The sequence below is a fragment of the Coturnix japonica genome, chromosome 2 (genome assembly GCF_001577835.2).
Source record: "Coturnix japonica isolate 7356 chromosome 2, Coturnix japonica 2.1, whole genome shotgun sequence".
In the NCBI taxonomy this organism is placed as follows: domain Eukaryota; kingdom Metazoa; phylum Chordata; class Aves; order Galliformes; family Phasianidae; genus Coturnix; species Coturnix japonica.
The window spans coordinates 15,839,563-15,853,788 of NC_029517.1; the positions used below are offsets into that span (position 1 = coordinate 15,839,563).

General features: G+C 39.8%; 1 protein-coding gene across 8 annotated transcripts in view; it reads right to left on the reverse strand.

Moving 5' to 3' along the window:
• Positions 1-12,449, reverse strand: part of ARMC3 (armadillo repeat containing 3) — a 55,194-nt gene extending 42,745 nt beyond the window's left edge. For 4 of the 8 annotated variants that reach the window (XM_015853333.2, XM_015853330.2, XM_015853328.2 and 1 more), the window contains exons 1-3: positions 12,316-12,448; positions 11,699-11,858; positions 6,174-6,222 (exon numbers count right to left, since the gene is read on the reverse strand). In XM_015853333.2, coding sequence (XP_015708819.1) covers positions 6,174-6,221 — 48 coding nt within the window. In that variant the 5' untranslated portion in view covers position 6,222; positions 11,699-11,858; positions 12,316-12,448. Of the gene's footprint in view, positions 1-6,173; positions 6,223-11,698; positions 12,246-12,315 lie in introns of those variants that run through there. The other 4 variants (XM_015853331.2, XM_015853327.2, XM_015853325.2 and 1 more) reach the window with 3 other exon arrangements.
• Positions 12,450-14,226: the final 1,777 nt, after the last annotated feature.

The following is a 14,226-nucleotide window of genomic DNA, read 5'->3' on the forward strand; positions in this document are numbered from 1 at the left end:
GTAAGGTCAACACACCTGAGGAATGGGATGACATCCAGAAGAACTTAGGCTGAGGAGTGAGCCCAGGAAAACTTCATGAGGCTCAAAAAATCCAAATGCAAAGTCTTGCATCCAGGTCAAAGCAACTCCTGCAACCAATACAGGCTAGGGGATGAAAGGATTGAGCACAAAAGGACTTGGGTGCACTGGTGAATGACAAGCTGGACATAAGCCAGCAATGTGCCCTCAGCCCAGAAAGCCAACCATATCATGGCTGCATCAAAAGAAGCGTGGCCAGCAGGGCAAGGGAGGTGATCCTGCCCCTCTACTCTGCACTGGTGAGGCCTCACCTGGTGTACTTCATCCAGATGTGGAGTCCTCAGTACAGGAGAGACAGGAACCTGTTGGAGTATGTCCAGAGGAGTGCCACAAAAGAGATCCAAGGGATAGAACACCTCCCCTACAAGGACAGGCTGAAAGTACTGGGGCTGTTCAGCCTGGAGAAGAGAAGGCTGTGAGGCAACCTGATAATGGCCTTTCAGTATCTACAGGGGAGCTACAGAAAAGAAGGGGACAGGCTCTTTAGCAGGGTCTGTGCTGAGAGGACAAGAGGCAATTGTTTCAAGCTTAAAGAGGGTTAGATTTAGGTCTGCTCTAAGGTAAAAATTGCCCAGAGCGGTGGTGGAAGCCACATCCATGGAGATACTGAAGACCAGGTTGAATCAGGCTCTGAGCCCCTGATCTAGATCTGGATGTCCCTGTTCACTGCAGCGGAGTTAGGCTAGATGAAACCTTTAAAAGTCCCTTCCAACACTAAGGATTCTATGATTCCACAAAGATCCATGTTTCCCTAATAATAAAAAGGTTATTTGGCTAATGCACTGAACTGCTCTCCCTAGCTCCAAGCAGGTCTTGAAAATATGCAGATCTATCCATCTTCATGCTTGCTGTGACAAGGTGAAGGCACGGGACAAGTTGTGGAAGTCATTAACTAAACCCAGATGAACACATGCTACCTCTCCAGTACAAGAGGAGGAAAATTGAGTGAACACATGTCTAGGCTGAATTTTTGCTTTCAGATTTTTCATTAGTAGAGAACATTAGAACTATGTTTAAACTCTTACTGCTTTGTCAGGGTGGGTAAGCTCTACCTGCAAACTGCTGCAGACATGGATATAGTTAAACACGTAGAGCAGAACCTTTTTCAATTAAAAACAAACAAAAAAAACCCAACAGCTAAAAGAGGTCATACCTCTTTGATGCTAAACTCATGTCTGTTCAGCTTGGCTTTATATATATTACTTCTCTCTGACCAAAGAAGATATGTTGTCAATATTTCTTACAAATATAAGCAATTTTCTTACAAATAAGAGCAATTTTGGGTCATTTCTATTAAAAAAAAAAAAAAATAGAGGAAAAAAAAAGTTTTGCCTCGTCATCAAAACGAGCCATTTTTGGGTGTTTTCAACCCAAAAAACCAACTGGAAATGGAGGTTTTTTGGATCATCGGGGACGTGAAGGGGTAAAAATGATCATTTTTGGGTAAACTGCCCCAAAACGGGTGTTAAAATTTACATGTTTTTGGGTTTGGAAATGATTCCATCTGGGTAATGTTGTTTAAATTGCGCCACAATGTCAGGGTCCAAGAAATGAATCCCATCCAATTGGTTTCCTAAAGTGATCCAGTTTGTTTGGACGTTGTGGGGTCGACCGAAGAGTTCGATATTTTTATTCTAGCAAGAGGACTTTTTTTCCCCAGCTACAATTTTTCATTCCCTTGCAGCTGCTCCACAAGGGTACATCTCTGGTACAGCGCTTCAAGGGCTGAAGCCATGAGAAGGGTATTCACAGAACAGCCTACTGCAGAGGAGAATCCTTGCCACACCTTGTGTGCCCTTCTTCCACACACCGATGAAAACGTTCTCTATCTCTATTGGTTTTAGGGCTTGGTTATTGGTTATAAAAGTATAAATAATAAAAGAATAAGTTACAATACTTATTTTCTACATTACAATTCAAAATGGATTCCTAATAGCTCTCCCAGGCAATTGCAGACATTTTAATTACATTAGGCTCTGAATGAAAAGTGATATATCAAGAGGCAAAGTTAAATCCAACCCTGTAGAAAATTCATTGGCAACAGCAGGGCCAAGTCTGGCCAAACACTTTGTGATAGTGTGAAACTTTAATTTTTATTAAAGGGTGCTATTATTTCAGGGAAACATAAATTAAACTCAAAGATTAATCTCAGATGAAGGTTAATAAGAAATGAAATACGAAGTAAGAGTTTTAAATCTCAGTTGTTTATTTACATTGATCTAATAATGAAAATACTACTATGTAGCTCCATTTTCTTTATCGTATAAACTACAATTCATTGGTAACTCCTAGGCTCTAATTGTAGGTTTGCATACAGGCAGAGTCAAATTGGTCTTACATCTATACATTTATATAAGTATTAGATTCACTCCTACTCTCTGAAAAATCTAAGAGGCACCTTCCTATTAGACTCACTTTTGGACTGATCCCACCTTTTGAAAGACGTATCATCTCCTTTTATTCTATTGTTTAATCATGCTATTTTTTCTAAAATATGCTTTTAAAAGCTCTTTTTGGACTAAATGAACATCATCCATTAGTAAAAGAGATGGTGACAAACGCTTCAAGCCCTCTGTGGCCCTTTGCCAGATTTCATAGAATCATAGAATTACCCAGGTTGGAAAAGACCTTGAAGATCATCAAGTCCAACTGCAGCCTAACCATAGTACCCTAACACTAACAACCCTCTGCTAAATCATATCCCTGAGCACCACATCCAAACGGCTCTTAAACACATCCAGGGATGGCAATTCAACCATTTGTTCTAGTGAGTCCATGTGACTGTTGGACCAGATGAACCCAGAACTGGACATGGCACTCCAGATTTGATCTCACCAAAGTAAAGACAGCAGTCACATCTCACCATGGCAATGTTTTCTAGTGCACCCTACAGTATTACTGGCATTCTTTACCACAAGTGCACATTACTAGAGCATGGTCAACTTACTTCCCACCAAAGCTGCTTTGCAGCTGGTCCTCACCCAGTCTGTACTGGTTACTACTTTGCACCTCCCTCTAATGAACTTACTGAAATTCTCATTTTCTCTGTTTCTTTTGTCTCTTGAGGTCCCTTTGAATGGCAGCACAACAACTGGTGCATCAGTCACTCCCAGCAATTTCATATTGTCTGTAAACTTGCTGCAAATGCACTGTGTCCTGTCACTCAAGTCACTAATGAAGAGGTTAACCTCCGAGGCACAACAGTAGTGACTGGCCTCCAGCTGAGCTTCATGTTGCTGATCACAACCCTCTGAGTTCAGCAGCTCAGCCAGTTTTTAATTCACATCACTGTCTGTTTATCTTGTCCATGCTTCATCAGTTTGTCTATGGGGATGTTACGAAAGATAGTGTTGAAAGCCTTACTAAAATCAAGTCAAATTAATTACTGATTCCTCAAAATGTGTTCCTGTCCAGAGCTGACAGTATCACTTCCGTTCCTCCATACTTTGATTTTAAACATCAGTGTCACAAGTGAAGCTATTTTCAAAAATACCCAGATTGCTACATTGTTCTTTTAGGGATAAAGACGCAGTATTTTCTCTAGTGGCAACTCTAGGCTTTCTGCTAACACAAGGGCCCCAACTGATGAACAAATAGCAGGATTGTGTAGAACAAACTTAAGATACCACCTACATAGGTTGCTCTGAAAGCAATGCTTCCTATTTATTTTCACGGAAACTACATCAGATACAAAGAGCACAATAACACCACTTGATAAAAAAAAATTCAGCTACAAAACACTATTTTTCAACACAGACACCACCATTAGCTATGTATAATTGCCAGCAGTAAACAAGAGTCCACATGCTGTGCTTGTAAACATCTGCACGGTCATCCAGAACATGGCTTGTTTTTCATGTCACTGTCACCACTGCTGAAACACAGCACCCACCGACTCACTGTGCTCACATTCACCCTCCAGCCTCCATAAATGTTCAGCGAGAGTCAGTGAATGTCAGTGGGAACAACTTTCTCCACATGGAGGAATTCAATTCCACACCTTTGCTTCACCAGCATTACCACATCAGATGCCATTTTGCCAGACTGTCCCTCTGCTGCCATCTGTCACATGGCAACAAAATGTAACAGCATATTGGCAGGGAGATTCAACCTCTACTGCCATACCACTATCATCCACTCTGAAATTGTGGGACAACATCATAAAATAGGATAAAATATCCAGGTGAAATTTAAAGGTTTGAATTTTGATTTGACATGACTGGTGTCAACAATATTCTCATTGCTTGAAGATTTTCTTGGCTGATAGTAAAAACCAATTAAGGATCTATATTCACATTTATAATACTGTTTTGCTATGCAACATTCAGTTGTTTTCTTCTGACAGGACTGCTAGAAGAGATACGTTACCCTGAAGTACAGTAAGAGTAAGGGTCTAAGCCGAAAACCACAGATGCCATCTGGAGTTCACTCTTTCTACTGCTTTCCTTTTTAATACTTTTCTTAACCTTTATTGTAAGTTTATTTTTTTTTTCCAATTGTTTTATATCTTTCCTAACATTATTCACAGCTGACTGCAGTAGGCAGAAGGCCGTACCATTCTGCTCTTCAGAAACTCTAAATGGTGGCTTCTGAATACAGGAGCTACGGTCCTGCTTCTATTGATTTTCTAGATAATTACCAAAGTAGTCTCTTTTTACTACTTTTGAAGGTGGTAGCATATCTGTAGACCCTAAATACATTATTATGCCTTTCCATTTTTTACTAGACTGTAAATATATCTAGTTTTAATTATCAAGTCTGTTTTACTTAGCCTTAGCCACATGTATCTTCTTTCTGTGTCCTTGTTTTTTGGGTTAGTGTTAGGTCAGTTTACCCCCTCGTGTTAAAGTTTTAACTCAACTCTCCATTTGAAAGCATTTATAATTGACTGGATCTTATGAAGTACATTTGTAATATTAAACTTTCCACAGAACAGTTGTGTAGGGTCAGACAACTGCTAAACCTCAGTGACATCACAGCTTCAGACATTAGAATTCAACTATAATGGCTGCTTTTATTGTCTTGGATAAAATTATTTATGGTTAAATAGCACTGACACCATGATGTAGCTTTTGCTGATCAACTTTGCTATGATGTCTGAAAAAGCTCTTCTAGTTCCGTTACTCTCAGAAATAAAACCTTTTTTGTCTTGTTTTGTTTAAAACCAAACAGAACAAAACCAAACCACATGAACTGAGCTTTGCCTTTATTCCTGTGCTCTGTCTGGGAACATACGATTCTCCATTAAGTAACTCATTATCTGGTACTGAATCTGTGATTTGTTTGTTCAGTGTTTCATCTCATATCTTATATTTCTTTCTGAATAAGCCACTAGGACTTAGAACTTCTGTACTTTCAATTTCTACCTCTACTTGGGTCTCCCTGTACTTTGCAACTTCAGAGAAACCCTCAGAACGTGTTCATTAGCCATTGTCAGATCTTTAATTTCCAGGTTTTTGGGAAAAAAAAAAAAAAAAGTCATATATCATCATTATTCCATATTTGGCTTCAACTCTAAGCACTTCTTACTGTGGCACTTTTCAATGATACAAAAAAAAACAAACCAAAACACAATAAAAAACCTACTCCTAGAGACCATATACCTTTGCAAAAGATCCAGAACATATTCTACAAGTATTCAAAATATCTGTAAAACTCTTGTATTCAGTTAAACAAGCAAACAAACAAAAAACAAACAACCCTGCAGATTTATTTAAGCTTTTAACTCTTTCATCCTTGGGAATGTTTCCACAGTTCAAAAGAGAAGCAGATTTCAGGTCCCTCCCACCTTCTCCTTTTGATTTTTACAAATGGAAAACTAATACCGCTCCTCCAATAAACAGAAGCCTGGATTGTTTCATACATTACTACTTGCACAGCCTGCCAAAGACAACAGTCTCCTCAAAGAACTACACATGCCCAGTCAGTCTGGCTTGTACGCTGTCCAAAAAAAGCAGAAACAGAATTATCTTTAAAAGACATTTTTAGAATAATATGGGCAAGCTCAGAGAGTAAGGAACTACGTAAGGATGGTAGATCTGGGCCTATAATTGTGCAAGGTTTATTTTATAGCATGTTGTAGTTTATAAACTTACCACATCCTTGGGTGGAGGCTCTACTTCCTTCTTCACTTTTTTACCCATTCTAAAAACAAAAACACAAAAATGAAAAATAAAAACAGACAAACAAACCCCCTCCTGTCTCATGAACCAGTTTACCAGAGCTTTAGGGAAACTTCTAAGACCGACCTATGCATTTGTTTGACCCATCTAAACAAGTGGAAGAATTCACTGACACTGTAATTCCTGTACAGAAGGACATCCCTTCAAACAGTAACATTTCATTTGTGCAACACAACAAACTTTCTAACACATTTGGTAAAATGTCTCAATCAAAAAGCACCTAAAAGGGAAAATACAAGACATCCCAGGCTCAGGGTGTCACGTGGTACAAATAAACAAGACATGCACTTTTATAAGTCAGTTTTGACTGCATCTATAAATCACACAAGAACAGGCTATTTCCCTATGTTTGCCTGTACATTATATGTTGGCAAACATTCCGTACAGCTGTAGAATGAACAAATGAGTTCTACCTAGAAAAAGGATTTCAAATTCAATTCCATTTCTCTGTCCATATTTAACAGAAGATAAAAATCAGGTCTGTGGGTGCAAAGAAACAGTTTTGCACTAAACTATTTTCAAGGATTTTTTTATTTTTTATTTTTTTTAATTTAAAGATCTTACACCAGGTTCTGTCTTCTGCTTTTTTTGTACTAGCACATGTGCAAGTGAACCTGGAAGACCTTCTCAGCTGCATCTAATAGCAGCTTCTGAAGCGTATGGATTTAATAACCCCATGTGGACCTAATTTCACATGGCTTGCAAAGCCTCGTCTGAGAGGCTTCCAGTTAAGCTACAGGCAAAAAGTAAAGTCCAACATGACCCTCTATCACTAACAATGCAGAGAATATAGCCCAAGTTATGCCAAACTTAGGCTTGTTTTAACGCTGTGTAAAAATGCTCTTAATATCCCTTAAAAACTCCTTGGTAGTTCTCAAGGGGAAAGCACACTATCACCCATAGCCAGGCCTAAACCAACAGCTTCTTGTGGTGCAACACAAGATCATTACCCAGCGCAATGAGATGTGCAGCTTGGCTGATTACAAAAGCCAGGGCTATTGCTTATTGTGGTTGCTAAAACTTTGTAGCTCTTCTTGAGTACTCTAATCTTTCAGGTAGTGCTACTGGCATCCCAAATAAGCTACAGCACAGCAGTAGTGAATCCAGCTGATAAGCACAACCTAAAAATGGATATGAAGTTTAAAACTTCATAGGCAGGTCACATATACATGCACAAGTATGAACACCCAGACATAGAAGCATTCAGTGTTTCAAAACTGCAGTTTTGGCAAGGGACCAATTAACATATAAGAGAAACTGTTGTGCAACTAATGTTCTCAGTTTCAAATCCTGTACGTATTCTAACACTGTGAATAAGCAAAGCTTTTAGCAGTATTTCTTCATGCTTTCATGCTTCCAAGGATATTCTCAAGGAATTTGTGTGTTGTCCCCCATGTTCAGAAACATTTGGTTCCTTGGTAATACTGAAAAGGCAGCATCATATGCAGCAACAAGCACAGGGGACTGGATAATTACATGACCATAGATTATGCTTTTCAGGTTATTTCTTTCCTGCAGTTACTGTGCTGGATTTCAGTGCACTCTGCCAACAACTGTTGTTGCACTTGGTTGGTCCCCATACAATTCTTTGTGTTCTGCCCTTAGAGAGAGAACGACCGCTATGACACATGCAGTATTCTGGAATATATTAACCATTAGAACTGCATCTTCTGGACTGAATACACATATTTAAAGGTTACTGGTCCATAACTCAACTTCTCTCTCTAGCTGCGTACAGAATGCGTATTGCTGACTCAGTTTATTATTCTGAAGATTTTTAATTTAGACAAATTTTTAGTGGGATTTATATTTTTAACATGATTAAATGTTGGGTTTATGTTACCTGAAAATGCTTTAAAAACTACAACTCTATTCACAAGTGATTAAATGTAGTTAATTAAGTCTTTATGAAACATAAATAATATTCTTATTTGAGTAATGTTCTGTACTTTATATTCCATAAGTTGCTAGGAGCGTAGGTTTTCCACTTGTGTCTTGAGATGAAAGGGCTGATTGTTTAAATCATATAGAGCTAGAGGTACTAAAGGACTTTGACTAAACAGATGTGGCCATAGCTGAGCAGCCTACAGAGCCATCATTCAGTGCTACTTCCTGCTCTTCACCTGGAATGCGCTGATTTCAGCGCTAGATAAATGACCCTGCTTTACGCTGCTCCTCAGTGCAGTGATGCGACCAGATGCCGTCTCACATCCAGTAAAGCAGACATTAGGTCTAACTGCATCTTCCTTCCAAAATGACAGTCCCCCAAACTCTCTCTGTGTCCTGTTTCACTCCAAATTTCAGAAGGGCCATCACCTTTTCTGCAGGACCAGAACTAAATTAGGCGTCAGTACTCAAGTTAGTCACTCTCCTTTATAACAGATGGAGATCTAGCCAGTCCATCCAATAGCTGTTAGGGCAGATCATCCTAAAGTAAGTGTCTAAAATTGGTCAGGTGAATCACACCTACAAAAACAACCATTTTATCCTCTGATCAAAAATGGAGCCTTGAGCTGCTGGCTCATATATTGGCACTTACACGGCTGACAATTAAAACGAGTCAGATGTATATTTCACCGTTTCTCCACATGAATCCACATGCCAGAACATCACTGGAATCTCGACTTGTTTTTCATCAATACCCTTGTTCACCAGTGAGCATGCACAGAAAGTGTTGGGTTACTTTAATCACCAGATGATGGATAGTTGATTAGTATCAATAAAAAGTAATTAACAAAAGATTTGTTTTATAACAGATCACACTTGGAAATATGAGAAAAGTCTTACAGTGGTTGTACTGATCAAAATATTGAAATCCTCTAAATACTTCCTTTAGTCTATGAGGTACACAATGACACTGTCCAAGTCCTGCTGCATACAAGTAGAGGTCAGATTATTTTATTAAGTCAAACCTCTCAAGTCAATTCCTCTCAGCCAGAGGAAAGAAAAAGAACTGAAGAAACATCCCAAGCCCATCAGTCTGATGAATAGAACTGCCTGGTTTTGTGTTGCCCAAGCACCACACCTGCAGTTTCCTGAAGCTTAGCTGCTTGTTAAGAGGTGCACTAAGGAGTATTTCCCTCCTGTTGTGTGATTCTAAGCTAAAGTGGCACAATTCATTATCAATTTGTGCAGTGCAAGAGGCAGTGCATGAATGTGCATATAATGAAGTAACAGGAATTAACAAACATAATAGCAAATCACAAAGCAACTGATTGGACTCAGAACCAAATACACTGGTAAGAAGTTTTCTGTGGTAGATCAGTATACTGCTTCCTTGTGATATATCTGATAAACGCATGAAATAATCCCAAAAGTCAGATCTCCTCCATCCGTTATGGGGTTTTATTTCCCCAAAGTAAAAAGGTTTAGACAACAAGTTGCTACGCTCTTTCTAACAACAGTCCCTATTTTTAGTGACCACATCAACATTTAAACCCTCTGCTCTTCATTCTATGGCCCGGGTCCAAATGTCAAGTGTACTTCATAAGCAACTAGTCCTTAGATTTAAAAAACACATAAACAGTTTAAATGTGTTACTCAATTCAATACAACATCCCCACATTCTTGTACTACAAATTTAGTTAAAAGATGCCCTGCCTTGATCCTCTCTACTTTCTTTTATGGTTCCCTGTACATTCTGATTTATCACCTTTCTAAGCTGTCTTAATTATTTTTTCCATATTGCTTTTCCAGATGTATATGTTTCTTATCCCAGAGCCCCTCTGTGACTGTTAAATCTTTCTCAGATATGATTAACCTAATCTGGAATACCACCATCAATTCTAGAACACCACTGATTTATTACGGTCACATTATGCCTTTTTTGAGGATTAATTATTACCCAATTTCCTCAGTGAAGATTTTCGCTAAGCCATCCACATGTGGTAAACAGGTCATTCCCTCAACAGATTGTAGTTAATTCAGGTTCACTACTGAAAAGTGTGTTGTTCCAAATATTCCTGCCTGTGTAAATTACATTCCATGTGTAAACAACTAATTTCATCTGTCGTAGCGTTACCAGCTCACCTAACTGCAGAATAGCTGCAGACATTGCTAACAATCACCTTAATTAACAGAAACGATCTTATCTCAGTAGAAATTTGTGATTTCTCCACGTTATTGCTCATTTCCAAGTTATAATGAAGATATTAAGTAATATCAAACCCGGGGTCTCTCCTTGGAGAATCCAAGCTGTGACAACTCGAATAAAGGAGATTTTTTTTAGAAATTATGTGTGTGATTTTAAATGTCTCACTGAGACTCAGTGAAATCCCTCATCCCATGAGGAACTGCCTAAGAAAAATTGACTTAATCTAAAAAAAGAGAGAGAGAGAGAAAGAGAGAGGTTCCCATTCTCTGAACAATGATAGCCGGATATTCCTCATATAGAAGCCAAAGAGGCTTAGGAAGAAATATATCTTTAAAATAAGTAAAAATTAAATACACTCAAGATTTTAAGCAGCTGTACCAATACATATGTCTTAAAACAAATGTCTCCCTCTACCAATTTCACAGGGACATTATAGAGCTGAAAGTGGCAATCTAAATGATTGGATTCAATCCTGCCTGCCGCATGTATCACATCACATTAATCCCACCAGATAAGTCCAACGCTATAACTTAAAAAAACAGTGTGTATTTTGTTCCCACTCCTCTCAATGAAAAGCTGCTGCTCAAGTTATTGCTCAGCAACTACAGATTCTTTGTGTGTTCTTTTTTAAGTATAGCTTACTGTGTATCTGTGTATCCATGTTGAGTTCAAGCTTTTGTCAACTTCTTTCTCTCCTAGCACATGACAAAATATTTTTGTAGATTACTAAATATTTATACCACACAGTATATATTTACTATATCCTATACATCTTATATAGCCCTAAATGTTTTTACTACACATCATATATTGCCTATATTCCACTCATACAACATACTATACCATTTATATGCAGTACTAACAAAATACATTTGAAGATAACTCTATTCAACCTTCATTTGGTCATGCTAAAGAGCTCTTCTAAGGTCCTCTAAAACACCCAATTCCTTATTATCCACATCCTTGCAAGTCTTTTCATAGAATCATTTGAGTTGGAAAGGCCAACTTAAAGGTCATCCAGCCCAACTCCCCTGCAATGAACAGGGACCCACACTGGATCAGGTGCTCAGAGCCCCATCCAGCCTAACCTTGGGTGTCTGTGGGATAAAAAAAAATGGGTCTATTACAGGGTAAGATAGAAGTACATGCAGTAGGTTTGCAGACAGCAGTAGGAGCTGTAAGGATTCAGAGGCCTGTCTTGGCATTCACCATAGCAGCAGTACATGAGATAATCAGAAAATGGCAGCAGTGCTAGGAGTCCCAAACATGTTGGTATTTCCATCAGCAAAGGTGAGAAGGATGGCTTGCTCATAGCCAACAAATAGTGGACAGCAGTTGTGCTTACCTTCCACTGGCTAAGGTAATACAGCATTGACAGTGTTACAAAGATGGTCATTCCAATCAGCAGTGAGGTTATAGGAGTCCTCTCACACAGGTGATGCTCCACTGTGACCAAACCCACGCTGGGTCTTAAGAGCTCCTGCCTGCAGATCCATCCCATACCTCTGAAGCATCATTAAACAGGGTGAGATTTAGGGTCAATCTTCTGTATGTGAAGTTTTATTCTACTTTTTTTCCTCTCTCTCCTTTATTATCCATGTTATTTCTATCTCGTTATGTTACTGCTTCAGAGGAATTCTCCATAGCTACACAAGCCCTACAGCTTCACTATAAACCTTATACGGTGCCCACTTTCCTTCCAGGATCAGGAGCTGCCGGTTTAGGCTGTGGCTGAAGGAAACTTTAACCTCTGCTCTCAAGCTAAAAGATAACCCAAGTTTTGGAGTTTTTAAACCCTGTCCCGTGGTTTCTGACGGCTCCCGGCTGCTGCTCAGCGGGGCGGGCACGTACCACACTGCCGCCCCCAACGGCACCCTCAGAGGCCGGGCCGAAACCTCCCTGTTGCGATTCCGACTTTAAGCCTCTCACCGCTGCTTCCACAAACGCGTTATTTCTGCTTACTTGCAGCTGAAGGCTCCCAAGCCTTTAACGGGCCGCTTCCCGTCTCTCCTCCCGCCCGCCCTCGGGCTCCCCGGCCCCTCGCACCGCCCGGGGGCGATCGCGCCGCTGTTTCCCCGTTGTTAGGAGACGGCTGCGGCGCATGCGCAGTGCGGCGGGAGGGAAGGCGGGACAGCCGCCTGATGGCGGGATCGGGCTTGTCGGCTTCCCGCTCGACCTCTCCACATTGTCGGCGGGCAGCAAATGGAAACGGGCGAATATAACTCTTTTTTTGAAGTAATCACACCGAGCTGCACGATTTCTGCCTGAAATTGGCCTGCAAACTGGCTGGTCTCCTTGTGAGAGGCGGTGAATGATTGGTTTTTGCATTGATTTTTGAGTTTTCTTCCTTCACTTATTGATCTTTCTAGATCTGCACCCACAACTTCTTTCTTCCTCTTGCTTTTCCGATTCTCCCATCCCACTGGTGCTCAGCAAGTGGCTGTGGGATGCTTAGTTGCAATCTGGGATGAGCTCAGTGGAAACAAAATGGTCTCCATGACCTTGGCTTCTCCTTGTCTTCATTGGTGGTAGTTTTTATCATCAGAATTCTATCTGACACAGCCAGTCTCCCCACTTAGTTGCATCTTTATTTCTGTATGAACGGTCAAATAAACAGTATTTGTTAATGAAGAATTCACGTGAAGGAAGAGGGATGTGGTAATGAGACCCATGGTCGCTGTTTTGAGGCAGCCCCAGAAGAACATGTTTGGTTACTTAAAGCTTAAAGACCATCTCACAAACATTATGAATCTGCATCTATGTGGTGAAGTAGACCAGCATACAGGCAGTAAGGAGCAAGGACGACAGCAGATGACCTGGAGAGCGATAAGCATGCTTTTCTCTTGCCCTGATGTTACTTCTGCCATGACTTCAGCAACCAGAAGCACCTCCAGGTCTGTGTGCTTGTGTAGCATTTTGACTCTACGCTGGGTGAGATTTGAGCTCATCCCTTCCGTGTTCCTCAGCCCAGTGTTCTTTTCCATTTGGTCGTGTGGCTGGAAGTTAAACTCTATGAGCACACTGTGCTCACTTACCTACTCCATAGTCTAAATAAACGGAATGTTATTATAGTGCGGGAATGCATTTAGCAGAGATGATCTCTTCTGCCCTTATCTGTTTGCCATGGGTAGAGGTAGTCAAGCACGGTGACAGCCACACAAATGCAGGATTTTTTTATTAAGCTTTGTATGTATAATGTTAATTTAATTTTGTGAAAATAGTCCAAGGGTGTCATTAAGTAACAACATACTAATGAGGAAGCAAAGGAAGGGGACTAATGAGGATCGTTACAAAATGCCATGAGAATTTATAACTCTGAAAAATGTTCACAAATGACAGAAATATTTTATTGAAATACGACTTTTATTAGCACAAAAATATACACAAAACAGAATAATACAAACTGCATTGAAGTTGGGAGATTATGAAATGAAAGAGCTTTCTAGAGACTAAGTATCTAATAGAGTGAATAAGGACTTTATAACTACACGTTTTAATGAAATTTCTTCTGACGATTTAGCTTATGACAAAGCCACTATAGAATTTGTACACTTCCCTATGAAGGAACGGGGCCAAATGCCCTATCAATTTGATTAAATTAAGGTTTTTGCAAAAATAAATCAAGTGTGGATTAAAAACACATTTGAAAGAATATTATGAAACAACATTTGGAATATCTTTGATTTCATAAGGGTTTAAGCACATGAGCTGCTGCAAAATCAAAGTATTTGTTGAATGTAAGGGCTGGAAATTTACATGTCGAGGTGTTTCAAATGATCTTCATGGTGTTACTGAAATCACTGCTGGGGGAGTCGTTCCTCATTTCCTGAGCCATCAGAAGTGGAATTACTGTTAGCTGGATTGCCTGGCTGG